The following is a 25,716-nucleotide window of genomic DNA, read 5'->3' on the forward strand; positions in this document are numbered from 1 at the left end:
TCATTTAGAGAGACGGCACAGTATAGGGATTAAGATTTTGAATTGGCTTCTAGGAGTCCCAGCCGAACCTACACCCTGTGAGGTAGGTGGGGCTGAGAGAGCCCTAGCAGAACTGCTCTGTGAGAACAGCTCTACAAAATGTGATTAGCCCAAGGCTGCTCAGCTGGCTGCATGTGGAGGAGGAGTGGGGAATCCAACCCAGCTTTTTAGATTAGCAGCAGCATCTTAGCCACAACACAAAGCTGGCTTCCACCACTGGGCACTCAGTGGAATCTGCCTTGAGTCCAGTGGGGAAAAGTGAACTATAAATAGCCTAGGCAAATAAAAAGAAGTAAATGTATTTTTCTCAGAAGAGTCCACTAAGGATGGGTGGGCTGAGTAGAGTTTTCACACCATTTGTAGCAACCAATGGGAGCTTCAGGGATGGGGACACGGGGGGGGGCACTGTGTCATGGGTACTGTGATATCACTTCCAGGGAAAACCCAGAAGTTATGTCAGGCAGCTCTAGGAATGGCCAAAATACTCCTTGGTAAAACCATGGAGTTTCCAGAGATTCCTAGAGCTACCTAGTGCTACCATGATTCTGTGAAGGCTCAAGGGGGTGGCAGGTGACAGTGGGTGAGCGAGAGGGTTGTGAGTGTCCTGCACAGTGCAGGGGGTTGGACTAGATGACCCAGAAGGTACGTTCCATGATTCTATGAGGGGTTTGGAGAACAAATCGTAGGAGGAAAGGTTGGGGGAGCATGGTCTGTTTTAGCCTGGAGAGAAGGTGATAAGAGGTGATACAATCTCCAAGGACTTGAAGGGCTTTCACAGAGAAGTTGGAGCAGAGTTGTTTTCTGTTGCCCCAGAAGGTCAGACCAGAACAAATGGGTTGAAATTAATTCAAAGGAATTTCCGTGGTTGGACTAGATCAGTGGTTGTCAACCCCTGGTCCGCAGCCCAGTGGCGGCCCGCGAAAGCCTCACCACAGGGCCGTGGCGGGGGAGAGGGAGGCGCCTCCCTGCCCCCCCCCCGCAGGCCTTCGCACTTGTGCAGAGCTCCACGCAGGCGCATTTGCACTCGCTGGGATGCTGGTGGACACAAACACGCTTGCGTGACCACTTCGTGCATGCTTGTTTGCGCAGAGCTATCGCACATGCGCTTTTGCACGCCTGGCAGGCACATGCGTGAAAGCTGTGCGCATGCACGGAGCTGCCACATGTGTGCAGTGCCGCCAGGCTGCCCTCTCCCTTCCAGCCCTGCTAGCAGTCCCCAGACTTTAAAAGGTTGCTGGCCGCTGGACTAGATGGTCCAGGAGGTCCCTTGCCACTCTGGGATTGTATGATTCTGAATTCCATCTAAACTGCCGGAAGAAGTTCCTGACAGAGGCTAGATAGACAGATTCTGTAAACTCGGGCAGGTGGGGAGTGGGTGGGCAGGAAGGGATGTGCCAGCGTTTGTCTCTTGTGGCCCCTCCTTGCAGACCCAGGGAATTGCTGATCGCCACTGGGGGATGGCAGGTGAATTTCCTCCAGGCCAGGCTGGATTCTGGAGATTTTTGTTGGAGGGGTCACTTGGGCATGGAATTGGAGTCACTGTGGGTGGGCAGGTAGTTGTGAGTTTCCCTACATTGGGAAAGTGCTTGAGAAAGGACCTTAGCAAGGTATAATGCCACAGGATCAGCATAGCAGCCATTTTCTGTAGGGGACCTGATCTTTGTCATCCGGAGAGCAAGGGCAATAGAGGGAGCTCTCCAGGGGCTACCTGGAAGCTGGCAACCCTACATGACACGCGGCTTCATTTGAACCCCTAGCTCTTCTTTGATCCCTCCACCAAAGAGACATTGTGTTCTCTTCAGCTCCATCTTAAAATTCAATTTCCGTTCTGCTGAAATGGTTACGCTTTGCAGGTTAAAGTCCACATTTTCACATTTCGCAAAGACGTGAAGCTATATATGTCTCCTTGCCCGGAAACCGACGCCGGAGCTGTCCTTCCTCCTGCATAATTAAGACGCGACATTAATCTGACACGGAGTGTGACAAATCTGGTTGATGCGGAGGAACGACTGGTACCCGAGGACTCCTTAATTGGCCGGGGGGGGGGGGCAGAACGAAAAATCATGAGAGAGCGGAGCAAAGCCCCATTCAGAGAAAGGTGGCTCTCTGGCTCATCAGTCAGTTGTCATGCACGTCTCTAAACAGAATCCTAGAACCAGAGAGTTGGGAGGGGGCCGTGCAGGCCATCCAGTCCCACCCCCTGCTCAACGCAGGATCAGCCTCAAGCATCCAGGAGAAGGCTCTGTCCAGCCACTGCTTGAAGACGGCCAGTGAGGGGGAGCTCCCCACCTCCTGAGGCAGCCCCTTCCACTGCTGAACTAGACTCCTAGAATCCTAGAGTGGGAAGGGGCCATGGAGGCCATCTAGTCCCACCCCCTGCTCAGGGCAGGGTCAGCCTCCAGCATCCAGGAGAAGGATCTGTCCAGCCGCTGCTTGAAGACGGCCAGTGAGGGGGAGCTCCCCGCCTCCCCAGGCAGCCCCTTCCACGGCTGAACTAGACTCCTAGAATCCTAGAGTGGGAAGGGGCCAACCAGGCCATCTAGTCCCACCCACTGCTCAGGGCAGGGTCAGCCAGCATCCAGGAGAAGGATCTGTCCAGCTGCTGCTTGAAGACGGCCAGTGAGGGGGAGCTCCCCACCTCCTGAGGCAGCCCCTTCCACAGCTGAACTAGACTCCTAGAATCCTAGAGTGGGAAGGGGCCATGCAGGCCATCCAGTCCCACCCCCTGCTCAGGGCAGGATCAGCCTCAAGCATCCAGGAGAAGGATCTGTCCAGCCACTGCTTAGAGACCCCAGTGAGGGGGAGCCCCCCACCTCCTGAGGCAGCCCCTTCCACGGCTGAACTAGACTCCTAGAATCCTAGAGTGGGAGGGAGCCATGGAGGCCGTCTAGTCCCACCCCCTGCTCAGTGCAGGGTCAGCCTCAAGCATCCAGGAGAAGGATCTGTCCAGCCACTGCTTAGAGACCCCAGTGAGGGGGAGCTCCCCACCTCCTGAGGCAGCCCCTTCCACTGCTGAACTAGACTCCTAGAATCCTGGAGTGGGAAGGGGCCATGCAGGCCATCTAGTCCATCCCCTGCTCAGTGCAGGGTCAGCCTCAAGCATCCAGGAGAAGGATCTGTCCAGCCGCTGCTTGAAGACTCCCAGTGAGGGGGAGCTCCCCACCCCCTTAGGCAGCCCATTCCAAGGCTGAACTAGACTCCTAGAACAGTGGTCCCCAACCTGCGGTCCGCGGCCCGGTGCCAGGGCGCCAGACCGCGTTTCCCTCTCCCCCCCCCCACAGTAAAAACCTTCCCCGGGCCACAAGCTTGCGGCCCGGGAAGCTTCTTACTGCAGGAGGGAGGGGAAAGGGAATCAGGGCCGCACATGCACCATGCGCGGCCAAAATTGCGCATGTGCGACACTTTCGCGCATGCACAAAGTGCCGCGCATGCGTGATTTCGGCCATGCATGCACACTGCGCGGGCGGGGCAGTTGCCCCGCCGGTCCCCAGCCGGAAAAAGGTTGGGAACCACTGTCCTAGAATCCTAGAGTGGGAAGGAGCCACACAGGCCATCTAGTCCCACCCCCTGCTCAGTGCAGGATCAGCCTCCAGCATCCAGGAGAAGGATCTCTCCAGCTGCTGCTTGAAGACGGCCAGTGAGGGGGAGCTCCCCACCTCCCCAGGCAGCCCCTTCCACTGCTGAACTAGACTCCTAGAATCCTAGAGTGGGAAGGGGCAATGAAGGCCATCTAGTCCCACCCCCTGCTCAGTGCAGGATCAGCCTCAAGCATCCAGGAGAAGGATCTGTCCAGCTGCTGCTTGAAGACGGCCAGTGAGTGGGAGCTCCCCACCTCCTTAGGCAGCCCCTTCCCCTGCTGAACTAGACTCCTAGAATCCCAGAGTGGAAAGGGGCCACAAAGGCCAACTAGTCCCACCCCCTGCTCAGTTCAGGATCAGCCTCAAGCATCCAGGAGAAGGCTCTGTCCAGCCGCTGCTTGAAGACCCCCAGTGAGGGGGAGCTCCCCACCTCCCTCCCTAGAGTCCCAGTTGTTATCTGAAATGGTGCCGCTCAGGGGCCTCTGGGAGGGCTAAGCCAGAGGGAGGACTGTACCGCTGATCCTGTCCTTCCTGCCCCTCCAGGAAGAGCACAAGCAACTGAACAGCATGCTGGCCTTTGAAGTGACGTCCATGTTGTGTGTTCCCGTCATCAGCCAGGCCACCTCTCAAGTGGTCGCTCTGGCCTGTGCTTTTAACAAGCTCAGAGGAGAGAGGTAAGCAGGTGCAGAGCAAGTGGACCATCTCCTTCGTGGTCACAACAACTTTGCACCTTTGAAATTCTCCTCTGCATATTGTGCGATCAGAGAGTCTCCGGGTAACTTAATCAGTTGATATTTGAGCGGGGTTCGATTCCAAATTTTGATTTCTGACAACATTTGGTAATTGATACGTAAGGAAATATCCCACTTTGGACAATGTTTGCAGGCATTCAACACTGCATAAGATTTGGGTGCAGAAAGTTATCCGTGCTTGCCAGAATAGATTTTTTTTTAAAGCTGGCAAATTTGATTCCCCCCCCTATTTTTTAATCATATTAATATGCCCCCCCGGGACCTGAGGATTGGGATTAGAGACGGGTACCACCAGTATCCCTTCTCCACTTGCTAGGGGGGGAATGGGTAACTGATTAGCCGCTCTTGCCAGGTAGTTATTAACTATTGATATGTTAATTGGTTTTTTTAATGTATTTTATGGGGTTTTATACTGTTGTAACCCGCCACGAGCTGCAAGGGAGTGGTGGGTAATAAATTCAATAATAATAATAATAATAATAATAATAATAATAATAATAATAATAATAATAATAATAATAATAATAATAATAATAATAAAATTCACACCGTCCACTCAGTTATCCTTCCAGTTGCTTTACCCCCACTCAGAATATTAGACTTGCACAAAATGTATTTGACATGTTTTAAATCCTGGGATGCCGACAAACTTGAAATGGAATTTGAGGTTAAAACTTTGCATTTGAAGTATGAGTTGTAAATTTGAGGGAGGGGCGGAAACTGGCAGATTCCATTTGTGGATGGCAAATTGGAATGATGGGGAGAATCGAAAATTGGGATTATGGGGAGAATGGGAAATTTCAAGGGTTTGTCGGTCTGGGACCAGCGTACCTACAGGACCACCGTCCCTTATTATCTCCAAGAACACTAGTATGTTTTCTTACGGTCATAGACCAGCATAAGATGCTACAAAAATATCCATTAAAACCAGGAATTAAAACATCTTAAAAGTTAACAATAGAAAATTGAATAAGGTAGATAAACACAGCTGTCCAGTTCACTTAAAACAGACTGTTCTATTACAAATTTTGAGCACTAAGATCTTCTACATCTGCTCAGGGTCTCCTGCCCGAAGGAGGTGAAGTTGGCCTAATCCAGAGCCAACGCTCTTGTTATGTTAGTAAATACATCCGTATACAACACATGTTTAAAATGTGGAATTTGTTGCCAGAGGGTGTAGTGATGGCCACAGGAATAAACAGCTTGAAAAGGGGGATTGGACAGATTCGTGGAGGAGGCGTCGGTCACTGGTGACTGAAAAGAACCTCCACATTCAGAGGCACTAATCCTCTGATCCCCGGAACCAAGAGGCGACGTTGGGGAAGGGCATCAGCGTCTCTGCCCTGTGTCGGCCTCAATGTGAGATGGGAAGCTGGGCTAGAGGGACCCTCACTGGTCCTATCAGGCAGAGTGCTTATCTTCTAAGGCTCTGGTTCTCTGCTTTCCTTGTGCAAGAATCTACATCAGGGGTAGTCAAACTGCGGCCCTCCAGATGTCCATGGACTACAATTCCCATGAGCCCCTGCCAGCGTTCGCTGGCAGGGGCTCATGGGAATTGTAGTCCATGGACATCTGGAGGGCCGCAGTTTGACTACCCCTGATACATGCTTTTGCTTCTTCTCCCTGCAGCTACACCGAAGCGGATGAACACAAGATCCAGCACTGCTTCTGCTACACCTCTACCGTGTTAACCAGCACCTTGGCTTTCCAGAAGGAGCAGAAGCTGAAATGCGAGTGTCAGGTAAGCCGTGTCCCTTCTCCGGGGAGGCCCCCAGAAGTGGGGCAGAAGCCATGCACAACGCTTAGAGCTCCTGGGGACTGTAAATCTGGGCAGGTTTTCTTTTCTCCAAGCGGTGGAGAGAGGGAGGAGGTGAGGCTAGCCCGCTTGCTCAACTGCCTTCAAATGCTAATTGATCTCACCAGGGAACAAAGGGGTTCTCCCAGCCTCTTCTTCTACAAACAGGTGTCTGAATTGGGGGGCTGTGGGGGGTAGAGAAGAGCTGCTTCTTCCCAGAATACCCCTAGAGTGGGTGGGACACAGAAGGTGATTTTAATCCACTTGAACCAGGGGAGGTGTCTTTTGCCTGCTCACCATCGATGCTTGGGTTTGAGAAGATGTGAGTAGCCATCTTAGACCATGCGGCTGCCAGGTGAGCTGAGGAACAAGCCATGGGAAGATGTAACTTCTGAAGAAAGGTGCCTACTCTGTATTTCACATCTGATAGAGCATGTTTTCGGAGAGCCTCTTGTGGCGCAGAGTGGTAAGGCAGCAGTCATGCGGTCTGAAAGCTTTGCCCATGAGGTTGGGAGTTCGATCCCAGCAGCCGGCTCAGGGTTGACTCAGCCTTCCATCCTTCCGAGGTCGGTAAAATGAGGACCCAGCTTGCTGGGGGGTCAACGGTAATGACTGGGGAAGGCATTGGCAAACCACCCCGTATGAAGTCTGCCATGAAAACGCTGGAGGGCGTCACCCCAAGGGTCAGACATGACGCGGTGCTTGCACAGGGGATACCTTTACCTTTAGAGCATGTTTTAGTAGTGGGACAAAAGGATTGCATTTCACCCAATGTCTTCTGGTCTCTTTGGCTTCAATCTGTGCTTACTAAAGATGTGCTGTTAAGCATTGTTCTTCTAGTATATCCTTTATAAATTTGAAGCTAGCACTGGCTCTCTGATCCACAAAGTGCTCGCCCCCCCACCCCCCCCAAAATCTTTAGGTATTTCCCAACCCGGAACTGGCAACTCTAGAAGTAATTCCAGGAAATCTCCAGGCCCGTGCTGGAGATTGGCACCTGTAGCAGGAACCCACCATGCATGTGCTCTGGATTTCCAGTTGAGCCAGAGGAAGATATTTATTATTATTGTTGTTGTTGTTATTGTTGTTGTTGTTGTTATTATTATTCAAGTGGGAGGGGGTTGGTTTCAACTGTGTTTTATTGTTGCAAACAGCCCTGAGCATGCTTGCAGGGGGCTGTATAGGTTTTCAATAAATAAATAAATCATGTCCTCCCTCGCACACAAGTTCATTCACACACACACACACACAAACCCACACACATACACAGCTGGGCCTGGCCCAGCAGTACCAATCCAGATCATGGATTGTTTCCGAGTGACGGAATTGGGGTGCAGGAGGCAAATAGGATTACTTTCCCAGGCGCATGTCTGCCATGCAGCCGTCCCGTCCGTCCGACCCCCCCTCCCCATCTTCCAGCTGGCTGTCATATTTCAGCAGGAGGATTAGAGGGGGGCCCTTTGCTGCTGGCAGCAGGCTGTCTCTTTTTTTCTTTTTCTTTTCCTTTTTTGATCTTCTGCCAATTCAAAAGTTTCTTTGGCTCAAAGATGTTTCCAAAAGGTTTGCGCCCCAGAGGAGGCCTGGGGGTGGGTGGGGATAAAAGCAGGTGGCTTGGGGGCCTGTCACGTTCAGTCCCTGCCCAGAGGACTTCGGACTGGCCTGGGAGGATGAGAGAGGGACGTTGGAAGAACTCGGAGAGGCAGCGGGACGGGAAGTCTTGAGGTTGTTGCTGGGGAAGGCAGGAAGAGACAGAGAGCAGGAGGAAGAGGAGGAGAGTTTGTTTTTATACCCCACTTTTCACTGCCCGAAGGAGTCTCAAAGCGGCTTACAATCGCCTTCCCGTCCTCTCCCCACAGCAGATACCCTGGGAAGTAGGTGAGGCTGAGAGAGCTTTGTGAGAACAGCACTATCAGGACTGTGACTAGCTCAGGGTCACCCAGCTGGCTGCATGTGGAGGAAGAGTGGGGAATCCAGCCCAGCTCCCTAGATTAGAAACTGTTTCTCCTAACACCAACGCCAGGCTGGCTCCACCAAGTCAGTGCAGAAGAAGGTGCACATCTGGAAAGAAACATTTTAGGAGAACCAAAGGACAGGGAGATCGGAGGCTGACTCCAGTGCGAAGAGGCCCCTGGTTTCTAGAACAGTTATGGACACTTTGGGTATGGAGCCATTTTCTCCAGGGGAACGGATCTCTTTAGTCTGGAGATGACCTGCAATTCCAGTGGGCCGCTCTGAGCCTCCTTCGGGTAAGGAAACATGGCATAGAAGAACCAACTCTTCTGCTGCTTCTTCAGTAATCTCAGGGCTCTCTCAGCCTCACCCACCTCACAGATTGCCTGTTGTGGGGAGAGGAAGGGAAGGCGACTGGAAGCTGCTTTGAGACTCCTTGGGGTAGAGAAAAGCGGCATCTAAGAACCAACTCTTCTTCTTCTTCTTCTTCTTCTTCTTCTTCTTCTTCTTCTTCTTCTTCTTCTTCTTCTTCTTCTTCTTCTTCTTCTTCTTCTTCAGTAATCTCAGGGCTCTCTCAGCCTCCCCACCTCACAGGGTGTCTGTTGTGGGGAGAGGAAAGGGAAGGTGGTTGGAAGCTGCTTTGAGTCTCCTTCGGGTAGAGAAAAGCGGCATCTAAGAACCAACTCTTCTTCTTCTTCTTCAGTAATCTCAGGGCTCTCTCAGCCTCCCCTCCCTCACATGGCATCTGTTGTGGGGAGAGGAAAGGGAAGGGGATTGTAAGCCGCTTTGAGACTACTTTGGGTAGAGAAAAGCGGCATCTAAGAACCAACTCTTCTTCTTCTTCTTCAGTAATCTCAGGGCTCTCTCTGCCTTACCCACCTCACAGGGTGTCTGTTGTGGGGAGAGGAAAGGGAAGGCGAATGGAAGCCACTTTGAGACTCCTTTGGATAGAGAAAAGCGGCCTATAAGAACCAACTCTTCTTCTTCTTCTTCAGTAATCTCAGGGCTCTCTCAGCCTCCCCTCCCTCACAGGGTGTCTGTTGCGGGGAGAGGAAGGGGAGGGCAATTGGAAGCCGCTTTGAGACTCCTTCAAGTAGAGAAAAGCGGCATCTAAGAACCAACTCTTCTTCTTCTCCTTCTTCTTCCTCTTGGGGGGTGGGAAGTGCTGCAGGGGGTTCAAGGCAGGAGACGAACGGAAGTGCTCTGCTCCTGCCTGCCTCTCCTTAGCCAGCTGGAACTTCTTTCAAGGGTCTCCCATCCAAATACTCACCAGGATTAACCCGGCTTAGCTTCTGCCATCTAAGGGTTTTTGTGGCAGCCGGGCGAGGGAGGTTTGGAGGTGCCGTGCCATTGCCTGTGTCCACCTCATGCCCCCCATGTTCCTCGGAGGTGTCTCTGCTTAACTTCCTAGGTCGGGCTTGCCTGGGCTATCCCCAGACATGTTCTGGGTTCTGCCACTGAGGAGGGGGGGGGGTCCCACCCTGGGTCTTGTGAAGCTGCCTCTCTGCCAGCCGGTGGCCTCCGCTCCAGCGGGTAAGCCTGGCTTGCCAGTCGCATGAGCATGGCACCCTCCTGAGGCCTTGCCAGGAATGGCAAGGGAAGAAAAACTATAAGGAAAAAAGACAAACAGGGAAGCATTTTGGAGTCTTCTCGGCTGTAGACCAGCCGGTGGCCACACTGTGGCTCTCCAGCTGTCCATGGACTACAATTCCCATGAGGCCCTGGCAGTGCTGGCATGGACTGACATAAACAGTGCAATTCTAGACCACGTTCTTCCAGTCCAACCGTCCGAAATCGAGCAGGAATCACACAGCTGGCGACGAACAAACTGAAACGGCTCCCTTTTTTCTGTCCCCCGGCCAAGAAATCAGAAGGAGATTGAGGCCGGGAAGGGAGCCAGGAAGGCCTGGAGAAGGCCTTTAAGTGTGAGGACGTGTTGCTGGGGGCCCAGGTGGAGTTGATTCATGCCACCGTGTTTCCCATCCACGCACAGGGGGGTGGCAGCAGAACAGTCTGAGTCCAGCAGCACCTTGAGGACCAACAAAGTGGGACTTGAGGTGTGCACCTTGGTGTGCATGCACACAAAAGCTTACAACTTAAGTAAAACGTTCTTCCCCAGGGCAGAGTTTCATGGATCATGGAGGACCCAGGGGAGAGTAAAGGTAAAGGTAAAGGTCTCCCCTGTGCAAGCACCGAGTCATGTCTGACCCTTGGGGTGACGCCCTCTAGTGTTTTCATGGCAGACTCAATACGGGGTGGTTTGCCAGTGCCTTCCCCAGTCATTACCGTTTACCCCCCAGCAAGCAAGCTGGGTACTCATTTTACCGACCTCGGAAGGATGGAAGGCTGAGTCAACCTTGAGCCGGCTGCTGGGATTGAACTCCCAGCCTCATGGGCAAAGGTTTCAGACGGCTGCCTTACCACTCTGCGCCACAAGAGGCTCAATAGGGGAGAGTAGGGAGACCCAGAAATCCTGGGTTTTTAAATTCTTAAAACATTATTGTTAATGTCTAATGTTTTTGTTGTTGTTTTGATCGTCTGGTATTGATAAATTATGAATATACACCACTCTGAGCTGGTTTCAGAGAGATGGGTTAGAAATCATCATCATCATTGGAGGAGGGCTCTGACTCAGTGACAAGACACCTGCTTGGCCTGCGGGAGGTCCCAGGTTCAATCCCCGGCATCTCCAATTAAAAGAGCTCAAACCAAGAGCCAGGAGACCTGCTGCCAGTCTGAGTAGACAATACCAGCCTTGATGGACCTAGGGTCTGTTTCAGCTGGAAGCAGATTCAAGGAGAGGGACTGTGGCTCAGGGGCAGAGCCTCTGCTTGGCAGGCAGAAGGTCCCAGGTTCAATCCCCGGCAGCATCTCCAGTTAGAAGGACCAGGCAGGAGGGGATGGGAAAGACCTTGGCCTGAGACCCTGGCTCAGTGGCAGAGCCTCTGCTTGGCCTGCAGAAGGTCCCAGGTTCAATCCCCGGCAGCACCTCCAGTTAAAAGGACCAGGCAGGAGGGGAGGGGGAAGACCTCCGACTGAGACCCTGGAGAGCAGCTGCCAGTCTGAGTAAACACTGGCCTTCCCGGACAAAGGGTAAGATTCAGTGTAAGGCAGGTTCATGTTTTCATTCCACCAGTGGGATTATGGACCATAAGTGGGAAATTTCCACCAGATCCAAGCTGTTTGGGGTCCATCCCTGCAGGCTTCCATAGAATCATAAGGTTGGAAGGGACCTCCAGGGTCATCTAGTCCAACCCCCTGCACTATGCAGAATATTCACAACGCCTGGCCAAGGTTGGAGCGGCGGCTGATTTTATTCCAACAGTACATGGTTTGGTGCATAACTGCCGCTCCCTTCCCTTCTAGGCCCTTTTGCAAGTGGCTAAGAACCTCTTCACGCATCTCGGTAAGTAAATCAGAGCTGCTCCTGCTTCTCCCAGTGGGTGGAGGACGGTGCTGTGCAGGGAGAGAAAAGGGAGGCCAGGCCATCTCTGCAGGGAGAGAAAAGGGAGGCCAAGCCATCTCTGCAGGGAGAGAAAAGGGAGGCCAGGCTATCTCTGCAGGGAGAGAAAAGGGAGGCCAGGCCATCGCTGCAGGGAGAGAAAAGGGAGGCCAGGCCATCTCTGCAGGGAGAGAAAAGGGAGGCCAGGCCATCTCTGCAGGTGGAGAAAAGGGAGGCCAGGCCATCTCTGCAGGGAGAGAAATGAGGCCAGGCCATCTCTGCAGGGAGAGAAAAGAGGCCAGGCCATCTCTGCAGGGAGAGAGAAGGGAGGCCAGGCCATCTCTGCAGGGCGCCAGTCCAATGGATTCTGAGCTGGTTGTCAGCCGGTGAGAGCTCAGTTGAGGTCCTTCTGCAGCCACAGTTTGTGCAGGCCACTCACCTGCCCAGAGAGAGCAGCTGCCAGTTGTCAGACGTTGCAAGGACTCACAACAAGCTTCTTGAAAATAGAAAGCGTTTATTGAGAGCTACTTCATACACCTAGACTAGAGAAGTCAAATCTGCCTGTGGACAGATTTGCTTCTTCTTATCAATACATGTCTCCTGCCCAAAACTTGAAAGTTCCCAAAGGAGGGGAGGAAGGACGGGGAGACAGGTGCAATAAAAAACAGTGTTACTTTTCACATGTCCTTGGCTGTCTCCGGACCCAGATAAGATGTTATGGTTACAATATGCAGGCCCAACCAAGGGCTTCAAAGGAGAGAACATTCACAGCTTCAGAAGATAACAGCTACATCTACATAGTTTCGGTTTTAAAGCAAGCATGCATAATATATGGCCAGGGGGCCCCAGGCACAGAACTACAGAGGTCATTCTTCTACTGTCATGGAGGAACTCAGGCTAATTCATGGCAGGTTTTCCAACAATCCTGACACCAGTCTTAGACAAGGCCAGATTTAATATAAGGCAGCTTCATTGAGGAAGGAGGTGTGGCCTCCGCTTTGCCTGCAGAAGGTCTCAGTTCAATCCCTGGCAGAAGGACCAGGCAGGAGGGGAGGGGGAAGAAATCTGCCTGAGACCCTGGAGAAGTATGGGAAGGGACCATGACTCAGTGGCTGAGCATCTCCTTGGCCTGCAGAAGGTTCCAGGTTCAATCCCCAGCATCTCCATTTAAGAGGACCATGCTGTGGGTGATGTGAAAGACCTCTGCCTGAAGCAGCCACCCTTCCTTTCTTGGAACAGTATAAGACAGCTTCATGTATGTGCGAGGAGGGGTCAGGAGTATAGCAGACTTCAGTTCAATCCCCGACATCTCCAGTGAAAAGGACCAGGCAGGAGGGGAGGGGAGGGGAAGACCTTGACCAGAAACCCTGGCTCAGGGGAAGAACCTCTGCTTGGCCTGCAGAAGGTTCCCGGTTCAATCCGTGGCATCTCCAGTGAAAAGGACCAGGCAGGAGGGGAAGGGAAAGACCTTGGCCTGAGACCCTGGCTCAGTGGCAGAGCCTCTGCTTGGCAGGCAGGAGGTCCCAGGTTCAATCCCCGGCAGCATCTCCAGTTAGAAGGACCAGGCAGGAGGGGATGGGAAAGACCTTGGCCTGAGACCCTGGCTCAGTGGCAGAGCCTCTGCTTGGCCTGCAAAAGGACTCAGGTTCAATCCCCGACATCTCCAGTTAAAAGGACCAGGCAGGAGGGATGGGAAAGACCTTGGCCTGAGAACCTGGCTCAGTGGCAGAGCCTCTGCTTGGCAGGCAGGAGGTCCCAGGTTCAATCCCCGGCATCTCCAGTTAGAAGGACCAGGCAGGAGGGGATGGGAAAGACCTTGGCCTGAGACCCTGGCTCAGTGGCAGAGCCTCTGCTTGGCAGGCAGAAGGTCCCAGGTTCAATCCCCGGCATCTCCAGTTGAAAGGACCAGGCAGGAGGGGATGGGAGAGACCTTGGCCTGAGACCCTGGCTCAGTGGCAGAGCCTCTGCTTGGCAGGCAGAAGGTCCCAGGTTCAATCCCCGGCATCTCCAGTTGAAAGGACCAGGCAGGAGGGGATGGGAGAGACCTCTTCTGGAGACTCTGCATTGCAGCTGCCAGTCTGAGCAGACAATACTCACTTTAATGGGCCAGGGGTCTGATTCAGCAGACGGCAGCTTCGTGTTTACCCACGATGGCTGCTCCCAACATGGAGCATAAGGAACAGTGCAGGAGACACTGTGGGGAGCGGAGGAATGCTTAGGGCGTCTGCTGCGACAACGAGCAACTCGGGCACCCAAAGGGCCACCCAGATCGATCTGGAGCATCAACTTTGGTGAAAGAGGGCCGGGCGGTGCAGGGGCGGGAATAGGATTCCGTCCTGCTTGTTAATATGGCCGCCGTGGCCATTCCTTCGAAATAACGCGGCACAGACAAAACTGGCGCCGTGTCCGCGCATGCATGCCAAAGTCTTCTCAGCCTTCTCACGGGCCGCTTCCCACCCCCACAGATGACGTCTCGGTGCTGCTGCAGGAGATCATCACCGAGGCCCGGAATCTGAGCAATGCCGAAATGTGAGTCGGTTTCTCCCACCTGCTCCCCTCGCCCGCCAGCCCAAGGGGAGGGGGCTCATTCCTGAACGCCGGCCCGTCCTGGGGAGATTGATCCCTGTGGCTGGGCGGTGGAGCCCAGGCATTTCTGTTGACGAGGCCGGACTATTTATAGCAAAGGTCTCCTTTGGCCCAGCGGCCTCCTCCAGAGAAGGCAGAGGGGAGCTGCTGCCCTGAGCCCATGGGCTCTCCCATTCCCCGTCCCCACTGTAGGGCGCGCAGTCCGGAAGCTGCTCAGAGTTTGGGGAGGGTCAGCGCAGCTGTCCTGCACGGGACAGACATCGCTCTGATTCGCAGGCTCTGCTGGGAGGGTTCTGATGGAGGAGTCCCCAACCTGGTGCCCATGGGTATCACAACTTTCCTGGTGCCCGCCCAGCAGGGCTTCTGACCATAAGCTGCAGATTAAGAGCCTTCCTTTACAGCAGGGGTAGTCAACCCGTGGTCCTCCAGATGTTCATGCACTACAATTCCCATGAGCCCCTGCCAGCGTACGCTGGCAGGGGCTCATGGGAATTGTAGTCCATGGACATCTGGAGGACCACGGGTTGACTACCCCTGCTTTACAGCAAGGCTGCTGCCTGAGATGTCGGAGACTTGCGATCCGAGTGAGATGTCATTTTCCTCCCTGGCCTTTTGGGGTGGCTCTGCCTCCTGCCACAGCCTGCCGCCCTGTGGCACAATCCCAAAGGCGCACATGGGCTCAGAGGGGTCGGGGACTGCTCTTGTGATGCTCATGGATCCTTTTGCCCAAGACCCTACGCCCGGCCGGGGGTGGTTTTTCCCCACCCATTTTTGGGGGATGTGGACCAAAGCCAGAGGCCAGTCCTGGGACCACAGGAGGTTGTGCCCCACACCTCACATGGATCTGGGGCAGAAAGAGGGGACACCCCACTGACCGACCGGCCCCCACCTCCAAGCAGGACCGGCGGGAGGGTGGGAAAACCCTGGTTACTCCACTGTGATTCTACCTTCGCTGAAAAGCAGGGTATAAAAAACGAATTCTGGGGCCATCGCTACATCCTCTGACAGCCAAGATCCCACCAGAGCAAGCAAGCCGGGGCCATTTGATGACACTGGGATGGGGCATGAACTAAAGCCATAAGTTCCTTTGAGCACATGCAGAGAGCTTCCGCAGACCCCTTGCTAGGCCGGCCGTCTTGAGTCGAGACTTTTTTTTTCTCGTTTGAAAAAGGAAGGATTCTTCAGCAGAATTTCCTCCGTTTCTGCCTTTTGTGGGAGTTTGTTTCTCTCGTGAGGCCTGGCTTTCCTCGAGGGGAGTTTTTCCCGAACTGACCCCCCCCCCTTCCCTTCTCTTGCAGATGCTCCGTGTTCCTCTTGGATCGCAGCAGTCACGAACTGGTGGCCAAGGTGTTTGATGGGGGCGTGGTGGACGACGAGGTAAGGAGCCCGGCAGCACCACATCGGGGAGGGGGGAAACATCAAACGGAATCCCATTTAGGGTCGGCAGCAGGGTCCCTGACCCAGAAGGGAAAGAAAGGGACAAAATGCAAATATAGAAACATTCCAAATCTGAAGTCCGCATTGCACAGTCCAGAGTTTGGGGATTGGATATTTTGGGGAGAAAAGGGGGAGAGAAACACACCCCAACACCCTCTTTGCTTCCCCCCCCCTACCCTGGCTAGTAATTGCAGGAGGCGGAAGAGTTAAATTCCTTCTCCTCCCCTACAGGGGTGATCGGAGTCCATTGCAGCCTGTTCAGGGTGACCCTGCAGGGCCAGCGGGATTATATGGTTAAGAGCGGCAGCCTCTAATCTGGTGAACGGGATTGGATCCCCCCTCCTCCGCATGCAGCCAGCGGGGTGTCCTGGGGCTAGTCACAGGTCTCCGAGAACTGTTCTTGCAGAGCTCTCTCAGCCCCACCTACCTCACAGGGTGTCTGTTCTGGGAGGAGAAAGGGAAAGGGGTTTGCAAAGCACCTTGGGACTCCTTCAGGTGGGGTACAAAAAGTGGGGGTACAAAAAACAGCTCTCCTCCTTCTTCAAGGCGAGAGACATGCAGAGGCGGTGGTCCCTTGCCGGCCTCTGCGTAGCCACCGTGGGCTTCCTTGGTGGTCTCCCATCCAAGTACTAAGCAGGGCTGACCCTGTTCAGCTTCTCAGATCTGATGGAATTGGCTAGCCTGGGCCAACCAAGTCAGGGCCAGTTTTCCCTCATTCCCCACAAATTTCTCCCATCATTCCCTTCCTGCCGCTCGCACTGAAACACGGTCGCTTCCACGCCAAAAGCCAGCCCTGTCGAGAGCTTCCCCCGCCTTCCTGCCTTGAACTCCCGCGCTGTACCTCACATTTGTGAGATTGGCGTACCCACACCCTGATGCGCAATCGGCCTTCTGTGTGCCCCCCCCCCTCCGGTGCAGAGCTACGAGATCCGGATCCCGGCCGACCAAGGCATCGCGGGCCACGTGGCCACAACCGGGAAGATCCTCAACATCAAGGACGCCTATTCGCACCCTCTCTTCTACCGCGGCGTGGACGACAGCACCGGATTCCGCACCCGGAACATCCTCTGCTTCCCCATCAAGGATGAGAACCAGAGTGAGGAACACGGAGGTCTCGGGCAGGGGGGGAGGTGGCTGCGCATTCCCTGCATCGTGCAGGAGGTTGGACTGGATGGCCTTTGGGATCCCTTCCAACTCTTAGGTTGTTGTTTCCCCCTCTGTCTCTTCCAGAGGTCATCGGAGTGTCGGAGCTGGTCAACAAGATCAACGGGCCGTGGTTCAGCAAGTTCGACGAAGACCTGGCCACCGCCTTCTCCATCTACTGCGGTATCAGCATAGCCCACGTGCGTCTCCTCCTCTGTTTCCAGCCTTTTTCTCTGGATGGATTGATTGATTGATGATTGATTGATTGGGATGGTGGAAAGGACCATCACTAAAGGAGTGTCCGTTTTGGCCTCCCTCTTCAGAGGGCCCTGCCGTTAGAGAAAAGGAGGGTGACCCTAGTACAGACTAGTCCAGGGGTAGTCAAACTGCGGCCCTCAAGATGTCCATGGACTACAATTCCCAGGATCCCCCTGCCAGCATTTGCTGGCAGGGGGCTCCTGGGAATTGTAGTCCATGGACATCTGGAGGGCCACAGTTTGACTACCCCTGGACTAGGACGTCTGAAAGGGGCCGAGGCCAATAACCTCTGCCTGAAATGGGGAACAAGGGAGTGAGAGGAGGCCTTGAGCTAACTCAGTGGTTCTCAATATGGGGGTCGGGACCTCCTTGGGGGTCGAACGACCCTTTCACAGGGGTCGCGGCAGGGCAAGCGGCTTGGCTGGGGGGGGGGCGCCATCCGCACAACAGCCTTGCGGGGTAGATCAAAATACAGCATTCGTCTGTCTGGAGCATCAGAAAAGAGCAAGATCAGCATGGCGGGACAAGAGGCAGGACTGAACTGAGAAACCCCGGAGAAAAAACCCAATTTATATACCATCATGAACCATGGATCTTCACGCCATGGGTCAGTTTCGGTTTAATGTCTGTGAAGGAACACTGGCATCATTTTATGGTTGGGGGTCACCAAAACATGAGGAACTGGGCTAAAGGGTCACGGCATTAGAAAGACCAGAACCACTGAGTTAACTGATCAATGCCTGTTATTAATTGGCATCTTAGACGAGGACCTAATTTGGGGTGCGTCATGCTAACAGTATGAAAATCTGTGCTCGGTGTGGCTGGGCATGCTGCATTTTGGGAATGAGACGCAGGGTGACCTTTCAGTGGCTGCAGCCATTAAAATGGCATCTTGGAAGAAATCTCTGGCCTGCGTGTGGATGCTGGGACTTTATCCCACAGTGGGTGGAAGCGAACACGAGGCCCACCTCAGCCTCCTTACGGGGATCCCACGGCAAGAGACGACAAGAGGGGGGTTGCCGGTGCCTCTCTTGGCGTAACGGCTCTGGACCTCCAGGCCTAGCGTGGTGTTGTGGTTAAGAGCAGCAGGTTTTAATCTGGAGAGCCGGGTTTGGATCCCCGCTCTTCCTCCATATGCAGCCAGCTGGGCAACCTTGAGCTCGTCACAGTTATTTTAGAGCAGTTCTCTCAGAGCTCTCTCAGCCTCCCCTCCCTCACAGGGGGTCTGTTGTGGGGAGAGGAAAGGGAAGGCGATTGGAAGCCACTTTGAGACTCCTTCAGGTAGAGAAAAGCAGCATCTAAGAACCAACTCTTCTTCTTCAGTAATTTCAGGGCTCTCTCAGCCTCACCCACCTCACAGGGTGTCTGTTGTGGGAAGAGGAAAGGGAAGGTGATAGGAAGCAGCTTGGAGACTCCTTTGGGTAGAGAAAAGTGGCATATAAGAACCAACTCTTCTTCTTCAGTAATATCAGGGCTCTCCAAGTCTCAACTCCCTTGCAGGGTGTCTGTTGTGGGGAGAGGAAGGGAAGGCGATTGGAAGCTGCTTTGAGACTCCTTCAGGTAGTGAAAAGTGGGGTGCAAAACCCCACTTTTCTTCTTCCTTGGAGGTTTCCCATCCAAACACTCCCTAGGTCCCACCTGGGTCAGTGTCTGAGGTCTGACAACGCCAGGCTAACCCAGGCCATCCATATTGTAGCAAGAGGCAAGCAGAGGCCTTGCAATCCTGGGCCTCCTTGTTGATCCTCCGTCGGAGTGCTGGCCACAACTGACCCTGCTTAGCATCGCAGACTCCAGGGCACACACCCCTGCCAGCCCCCTGCCTAGAAAGACCTGGCGTGGCCAACCTGACGGCTGGAATCTGCCCACCCCAGCGTCTTTCCCACCTGGAGACGCAAAGAGGGCTCTGCCTTGCAGGGGATCAATAAACCATTGGTGTGGGGAGGCGATGCTCAGTTTGAAAAGATGGATAACGCGTGAAAGCCTCCCTGCTGTGATGGTCTGACTCTTTTGTGTTCTTCCCTCCAGTCTCTGCTCTATAAGAAAGTCCACGAAGCCCAGTACCGGAGCCACCTGGCCAATGAGATGATGATGTACCATATGAAGGTAAGATGTGGAGGGGAGCCATTCCAGGATCCAGCCGTCTCACACCTTTGGGCATGCCTATGAACAACCTCACACAGATCTGTGTTGGCTCAGTCCAGCTGCTGTCTTTTCCTGGCTAGGCCTGTCTACTCTGATGGCAGGATCTCAGGTTGAGGTCTTTCTCCTCCCCTCCTGCCTGGTCCTTTTAACTGGAGATGCTGCTGGGGATTGAACCTGGGACCTTCTGTAGGTTAAGGAGAGGCTCTTCCCCTGAGCTACAGCCTCACTTTATGGCTCTCCAGGGTCTCACACAGAGGTCTTTCCCCTCCCCTCCTGCCTGGACCTTTCAACTGGAGATGCCGGGGATTGAACCTGGGACCTTCTGCAGGCCAAGCAGAGGCTCTGCCCCTGAGCCATGGCCCTTCCCCAGCACATGACGTTGTCTTATACTGATTCAGACTCTTTGTCCATCAAGGCCAGTGTTATCTGCTGATTTTTACTGGAGATTGAACCTGGGACTTTCTGCATCCCAGACAGATACTTGGTTACTAGATGTTATGGCCTCTCCTTCCATCCAGTAGGGTTACAGACCTCATCCCCTATAAGGAAACCCTAGCTTCAGAACATAAGAAGAGCCTTGTTGAATCAGACCAGTGAGGGTCCATCTAGTCCAGCATCCCGTCTTCCACAGTGGCCAACCAGTTCCTATTGAATGGCCAACAACAGGCCGCAGAGGCCGAGACCTTCCCTCAGAAGAGCCCTGCTGGCTCAGACCAGTGAGGGTCTATGTATTCCGGCATTGTATCCTCTCTTCACATAGTGGTCACCCAGTTCCTCTGCAGGTCCAGCAACAGAGCATAGAGGCCGAGGACTTCACAAGAACCTCAGGAGAGCCCTGCTGGCTGAGAACCCTGGTCCATCTAGTCCAGCCTCCTGTCTCACATGGTGGCGAACCGGTTCCTTTGGAGATCCGACAATAGGGCAGAGAGGCCGAGGCCTTCCCTGATGTTGCTTCCTGGCAGTGGGTTTCACAGTTTTTCTGCCTCTGAACATGAAGGAGCCTTTTAGTTAACCCCCGATGCACCTGTCCTCCATGAAATTGTCTAATCCCTTTTTAAATCTGGCGGCCCTCACTCCACCCTCTTGCAGCAGATTCCGCATTTTAATCCCTCTCGGTATGTCCTTTTGCCGGTCCTGAACCTGCAGCCCATTGGATGCCCTCGAGTTTTAGAATTTAGGGGGAGGGAGGAAATTTTCTCTGCGCCATCTCTCTCCACCCCGTGCCGCATTTATCTGGTCGATGCAAAACTGGCTCACAGGATGACGTAAATATTGTTGAAAAGGCCAGTGGGTGGGGAGTCGTTCTCTGCGATCCCAGCATACACACGGGTGTCGCTGGCCCAATGAATCACAAATTTGCCCAGTCCCTTCTTCCCAATAACAATTCTTCTTCTCGGCTTCTCGTCCAGGTGTCTGAAGACGAATACACCATCCTCCTCAACGAGAGCATCAAGCCGGTGCCTGAGTTTGACGCCAACTTTGACAAATTCACCTACACGCCCCGTTCCCTCCCAGAAGACGACACATGTATGGTGAGAACCGTGTGCGGAATGCCCCCTTCTCCGCTTCTTGAGCTTTTCCACCTTTATCACGGGCGCCCACCGTGTCAGGCCGAGTGGGATGGCGCCTGAAAGCCCGTCGCGAGGATGGAAAACTCTCAATCTGGTGGAAGGCCCAGACGTCAGGAGCCTTCATTTCAGGGAAGACGGAAATGCATTTGGCGGAAATTGGAAAGAGTTTCCAAGTAGGGTTCTGCGCTTCGGCTCGGTTCGGCTATCAACGAAGCCCGAACTGGCGCTTAAGAGGCCAGAACTGCGACACAGAGAGGACGGGGGGCGGCGGTGCATCAGCTGGTGGCTGCACGCAGGCGCAGAGCTCTGCGCCTGCGTGCGGCCACCAGCTGATGCACCGCCGCCCCCCCTCCTCTCTGTGTCGCAGCGCTGTCCGCCTCGGGCTACGGTGATCACCAAGGCGGCCAAACCGAGCTGAAGTGGGATTGGGGCCTGGGGCCTGAGTTTAAATGTGTGAAGGGATGAAGCACCAAGCTGCTGGGAATAACAAAACAGTTTAATTGTGAAGAGGAAGCAACTTTGTGTAGAAAGAAGAGTGTGTGTGTGAGAGAGAGATTCCTAACCGTTGCCTGTCTGTTCCGTTCAACTGCTGTTCTGGAGGCAAGCAGGAAGGAAATGTACGGAAAGTGTGCCCAAAGGAGCAGGGAGTCTCCAGCGAGCCAATCAGAAAGCTGGAGGGGAATGTTTGTAAAGTTCAACAAATTCTTAATGCTAAATATACGTCTCCTCCAATACGCCCCCCCCCCCTATTTTGCATACTCCAAGAGTAACAACACAACAGCCTCAGAAGAGCCAGGCTGGGTCAGACCAGCGGTTTCTTATCAGTTGATGACCCCGGAGGTCCCAATTCTATGATCCTATTATTCTGTTTTATAGCATTTTGATTAAAAACTTTGAAACAAAAAGAGAGAAACGTTCGGGGAAGGGGGGGCGTGACAGCAAAGGAAACATGTCAGTGAAACTTATGAGTTTCTCAATGACAAAGACGTATAAAATTTATCAGTTCAATACTTAATCGAAGATTGCAACAAGGCGACTTGCTCTAAAATGAGTCCAGCGTTATAATGAAAGCTTTTTTCTGTTATCTAAAAAAAAAAAAACAACCCCTCTCCTTAATGATCAACTCCAAATCTCAATTTCTGCCCCTTAATCCTCAAAGCCCCAAATCATCGATTCATCCCCCAGCCCCCTCTTTCATGCAAAAAGTCAATAAGGGGTTTCCAGTTAGCCATGAATTTCACTTGTGTCTTTTCTCCCATCAAAGAAGTGAGTTGAGCCGCCTCTGCCCACTCCAGCCTCTCCCACGGGCAGGCCTCTGCTGAGGGTGTTATCGGATGCCCCAGTTCTGCTGAGCATTTAACAGTCTCGCTGCTCTTATCATAGAGAAGAACAAAGTTCTGTGGATATTTTCAAGCTGTCTGACCCAAAGAAAAGCCTCTGGGTTCATTTGTAGATTAGCCTTTACGGTCTCCTGCATTAACTATTCTGCATTTCTATTCTTTAAAAATCGGCTTCATTATAAGCCCGCTCCGTATGATAAAATATCCCTTCATTCTGATCACTTTGTGAGCACTTATTCAAGGGATTTTTAGACGTTTCGACTAATTTCTCCGGAGGAATATACCAACAACCCATCATTCCACAGAAGAAGAGCTGAGTTTTTATACCCCCACTTTTCTCTACCCGAAGGAGTCTCCAAGCAGCTTACAATTGCATTCCCTTCCTCTCCCCACAACAGACACCCTGTGAGGGAGGGGAGGCTGAGAGAGCCCTGAGATTACCAAAGAAGAGTTGATTCTTATATGCCACTTTTCTGTATCCGAAGGAGTCTCAAAGCGGCTTCCAGTCGCCTTCCCTTTCCTCTCCCCACAACAGACACCCTGTGAGGGAGGTGGAGCTGAGAGAGCTCTGAGAGAACTGATGTGTGGGAACAGCGCTATCAGGGCTGTAACTAGCCCGAGGTCACCCAGCTGGCTGCATGTGGTGGAGGAGTGCAGAAATCAAACCCTGCTCTCCAGATTAGAGTCTGCCGCTCTTCAACATTACACCAAACCGTCTCTCTTAGGTGTCCTGGCTCCTAGTCCACCATTCTAACCACTGTGCCATACCAGCTGTTCTCATAGCTATGGACAGGACCATCCTCGAGGAATTTTTCCACTCCCCTCCACACCCTATGGCAATGAGCTCCATAGTTGGTCACTTCACAGGACCCTGACATTTCGAAGTGTTCCAGCCGTTTCATTTGCCTTATGCTGACAACGCTCCTGTAAGGTAGGCTAGTGATGTAACCTGCAGATGCAACCGTGGGATGGTGTGCAGCTTGCTTTCCAAGCTTCTGACAGAGGCGGGATTGGAACGCAGGCCCTCCTGACTGCCGGCTTACCATCTCAACCACTTAGGGGGTTCTCCGGTAAGATTTTAACAGTGTTCCTATTGACCAGATTTTAACCTTGGCGATGGGACAGGATGACGAAACGGTGGCTCTCCAGATGTCCGTGGACTACAAATACCATGAGCCCCCTGCAGGGGGCTCATGGTATTTGTAGTCCACGGACATCTGGAGAGCCACCGTTTTGCCACCCCTGGGCTACACAAATCCCTCCTTCCACATCTCTCCTCTGAGCTCTCTGCCTTCTCCCTTTCTTCCTCGCAGGCCATCTTGAGCATGCTGCAGGACATGAACTTCATCAACAACTACAAAATCGACCGCCATACGCTTGTCAGGTGGGACACTGGGCGATTCTCTTTCTTGCACTTGCTCTCCCTCCCTCCTTCCCTGCACTGCAGGGTTGGTTTGAACAGGCTGCTGTGGGGGCAAAGCACTCGCCCTCCCCCGTTCTTTGGGCAGGGGTAGCCAGGACCGTTCTCACCGAGGGCCCCTCTTCTCCCCCCACCCCTGCAGGTTCTGCTTGATGGTGAAGAAGGGCTACAGGGACCCCCCGTACCACAACTGGATGCACGCCTTTTCCGTCTCCCACTTCTGCTACCTGCTCTACAAGAACCTGGAGCTGCCCAATTACCTGGAGTAGGTGGACTGACTGGTTTGTTTATGGCAACATTGATCTCCTGCTGTTACTCGGGGTTCAAGGCGGCTTACGGTGATCGTCGGACATGTTTCCCATTGAAAGCCAAAGATAAAAATGGGCAGCCCCAACTCCCTCCCTCCCTCCCTCGCCCCCTTAATAGATGCCTGACATTCACACCCCTTTGGAACTTCTAGCAAATAGGCAGCACCTCCTGAAGGCCTCCAAAGAAGGAAATATTCTTCCTAATATCTAGTTGGTACCATTCTACGTGTAATTTAAAGCCATTAATGCCGATCCTATTCTGCATTGGCGGGGGCTCATGGGAATTGTAGTTCACGAACACCTGGGGAGCCCCAGTTCGGCCACCCCTGATCTAAAGTTACATCCCACTTCCACGCTTCATAGCCAGGGCTGCCAACTGCCAGTTAGTGCCTGGAAATCTCCCCGAAGTATAACTGCTCTCCAGTTCCCCTGGAGGGCCTGACTGCTTTGGAGAGTGGACTGTGCTGCATTCTCTCCTGAGGCCCGTCCCTCCCATCTGCCGATCCCTCCTGCTGCAGGCTCCCTCCTCAGATGCCCAGGAATTACGCAACCTGCCCTTGGCAACCCTAACAGCATCTCACAGTTCCCACCATACCCTGCCTGATCCCGCCGCACACCCACCATGTGGCATTTTCCTTGGCACCTGTGGTCTCCCGACCTCCTTCCGAAGCACATTCATGCTGGTGTTTGTGTCGTTTTTCTCCCCACAGAGACATCGAAATCTTTGCCTTGTTTATCTCCTGCATGTGTCACGACCTGGACCATCGGGGCACGAATAACTCCTTTCAGGTGGCTTCGGTACGGCCCGGACAAAGCTGAGGGAGGGAGGGAAGGTGTGGGCAGCTGCAAGGGTCCTGAGTGGGAAAGGGAGGGAGGGATTCTCTTCCTGCAGCATCCTTTGGTCCAGCATACCCTGAGGTGAGGCTACTGGCCCTCCAGCTCATGCACTTCCCCTGCCACCTGCCTGCATGCCCTTCTCCTTGTGCTTGCTTGATAGGCTCTGCCACCCGTGCTCCCACCTGCCCAGAATCACTGGGGGAAGGCAGGTGGTGCACTAGGAACAGAGGCAATTCTGGTTGTGGTTAAACCCTTTCCTGCATTCTCCCTGTCTTCGCTTGGAAGTTCCTGTTTCTTTGGGCTTTTCCCTCTTCCGTGTGTCTTTTCCTCCCTCTACTGGTCGCTCTGGTATTACGCCCGTTTTTGTCCTCCCTGCAGGCGTTTTTTAGCATTATTATTTTAAGATAGGGAAGAAATGGAGATAGTGACAGATTTTATTTTCCTGGGCTCCAAGATCACTGCAGATGGGGACTGCAGCAAAGAAATTAAAAGACGCTTGCTCTTGGGGAGTAAAGCTATGGCAAATCTAGACAGCATCCTAAAAAGCAGAGACATCACCCTGCCAACAAAAGTGCGTTTAGTCAAGGCTATGGTCTTCCCAGTTGCAATGTATGGCTGCGAAAGTTGGACCCTAAGGAAGGCCGAGTGTCAAAGAATTGAGGCTTTTGAACTCTGGTGCTGGAGAAGACTCTTGCGAGTCCCTTGGACTGCAAGGCGAACAAACTGGTCAGTCCTAGAGGAGATCAGCCCTGACTGCTCTTTAGAAGGCCAGATCCTGAAGATGAAACTCAAATACTCAAATACTTTGGCTACCTCATGAGAAGGAAGGACTCCCTGGAGAAGAGCCTCATGCTGGGAGCGATCGAGGGCAAAAGAAGAAGGGGACAACAGAGAATGAGGTGGCTGGATGGAGTCACTGAAGCAGTCGGTGCAAACTTAAATGGACTCCGGGGAATGGTAGAGGACAGGAAGGCCTGGAGGATCATTGTCCATGGGGTCGCGATGGGTCGGACACGACTTCGCACATAACAACAACAACAATTTTAAGAAAATATTAAATATATATATATATATATTAAATGGAGACAAACAGATTTGGGATTATATAGCAAATAATA

General features: G+C 53.2%; 1 protein-coding gene across 2 annotated transcripts in view; it reads left to right on the forward strand.

Moving 5' to 3' along the window:
• LOC143839309 (cGMP-dependent 3',5'-cyclic phosphodiesterase-like) overlaps positions 1-25,716 on the forward strand; it is a 343,019-nt gene that overhangs the window by 304,986 nt on the left and 12,317 nt on the right. For both annotated transcript variants that reach the window (XM_077341142.1, XM_077341143.1), the window contains 12 exons: positions 4,161-4,291; positions 5,999-6,110; positions 11,481-11,520; positions 14,022-14,085; positions 15,441-15,519; positions 16,498-16,675; positions 16,810-16,922; positions 19,006-19,083; positions 20,532-20,654; positions 23,347-23,417; positions 23,596-23,718; positions 24,472-24,559. In XM_077341142.1, the coding sequence (XP_077197257.1) occupies positions 4,161-4,291; positions 5,999-6,110; positions 11,481-11,520; positions 14,022-14,085; positions 15,441-15,519; positions 16,498-16,675; positions 16,810-16,922; positions 19,006-19,083; positions 20,532-20,654; positions 23,347-23,417; positions 23,596-23,718; positions 24,472-24,559 (1,200 nt within the window). The remainder of the gene's footprint in view (positions 1-4,160; positions 4,292-5,998; positions 6,111-11,480; positions 11,521-14,021; positions 14,086-15,440; positions 15,520-16,497; positions 16,676-16,809; positions 16,923-19,005; positions 19,084-20,531; positions 20,655-23,346; positions 23,418-23,595; positions 23,719-24,471; positions 24,560-25,716) is intronic.

Source organism: Paroedura picta, chromosome 6, assembly GCF_049243985.1.
Source record: "Paroedura picta isolate Pp20150507F chromosome 6, Ppicta_v3.0, whole genome shotgun sequence".
NCBI lineage: Eukaryota > Metazoa > Chordata > Lepidosauria > Squamata > Gekkonidae > Paroedura > Paroedura picta.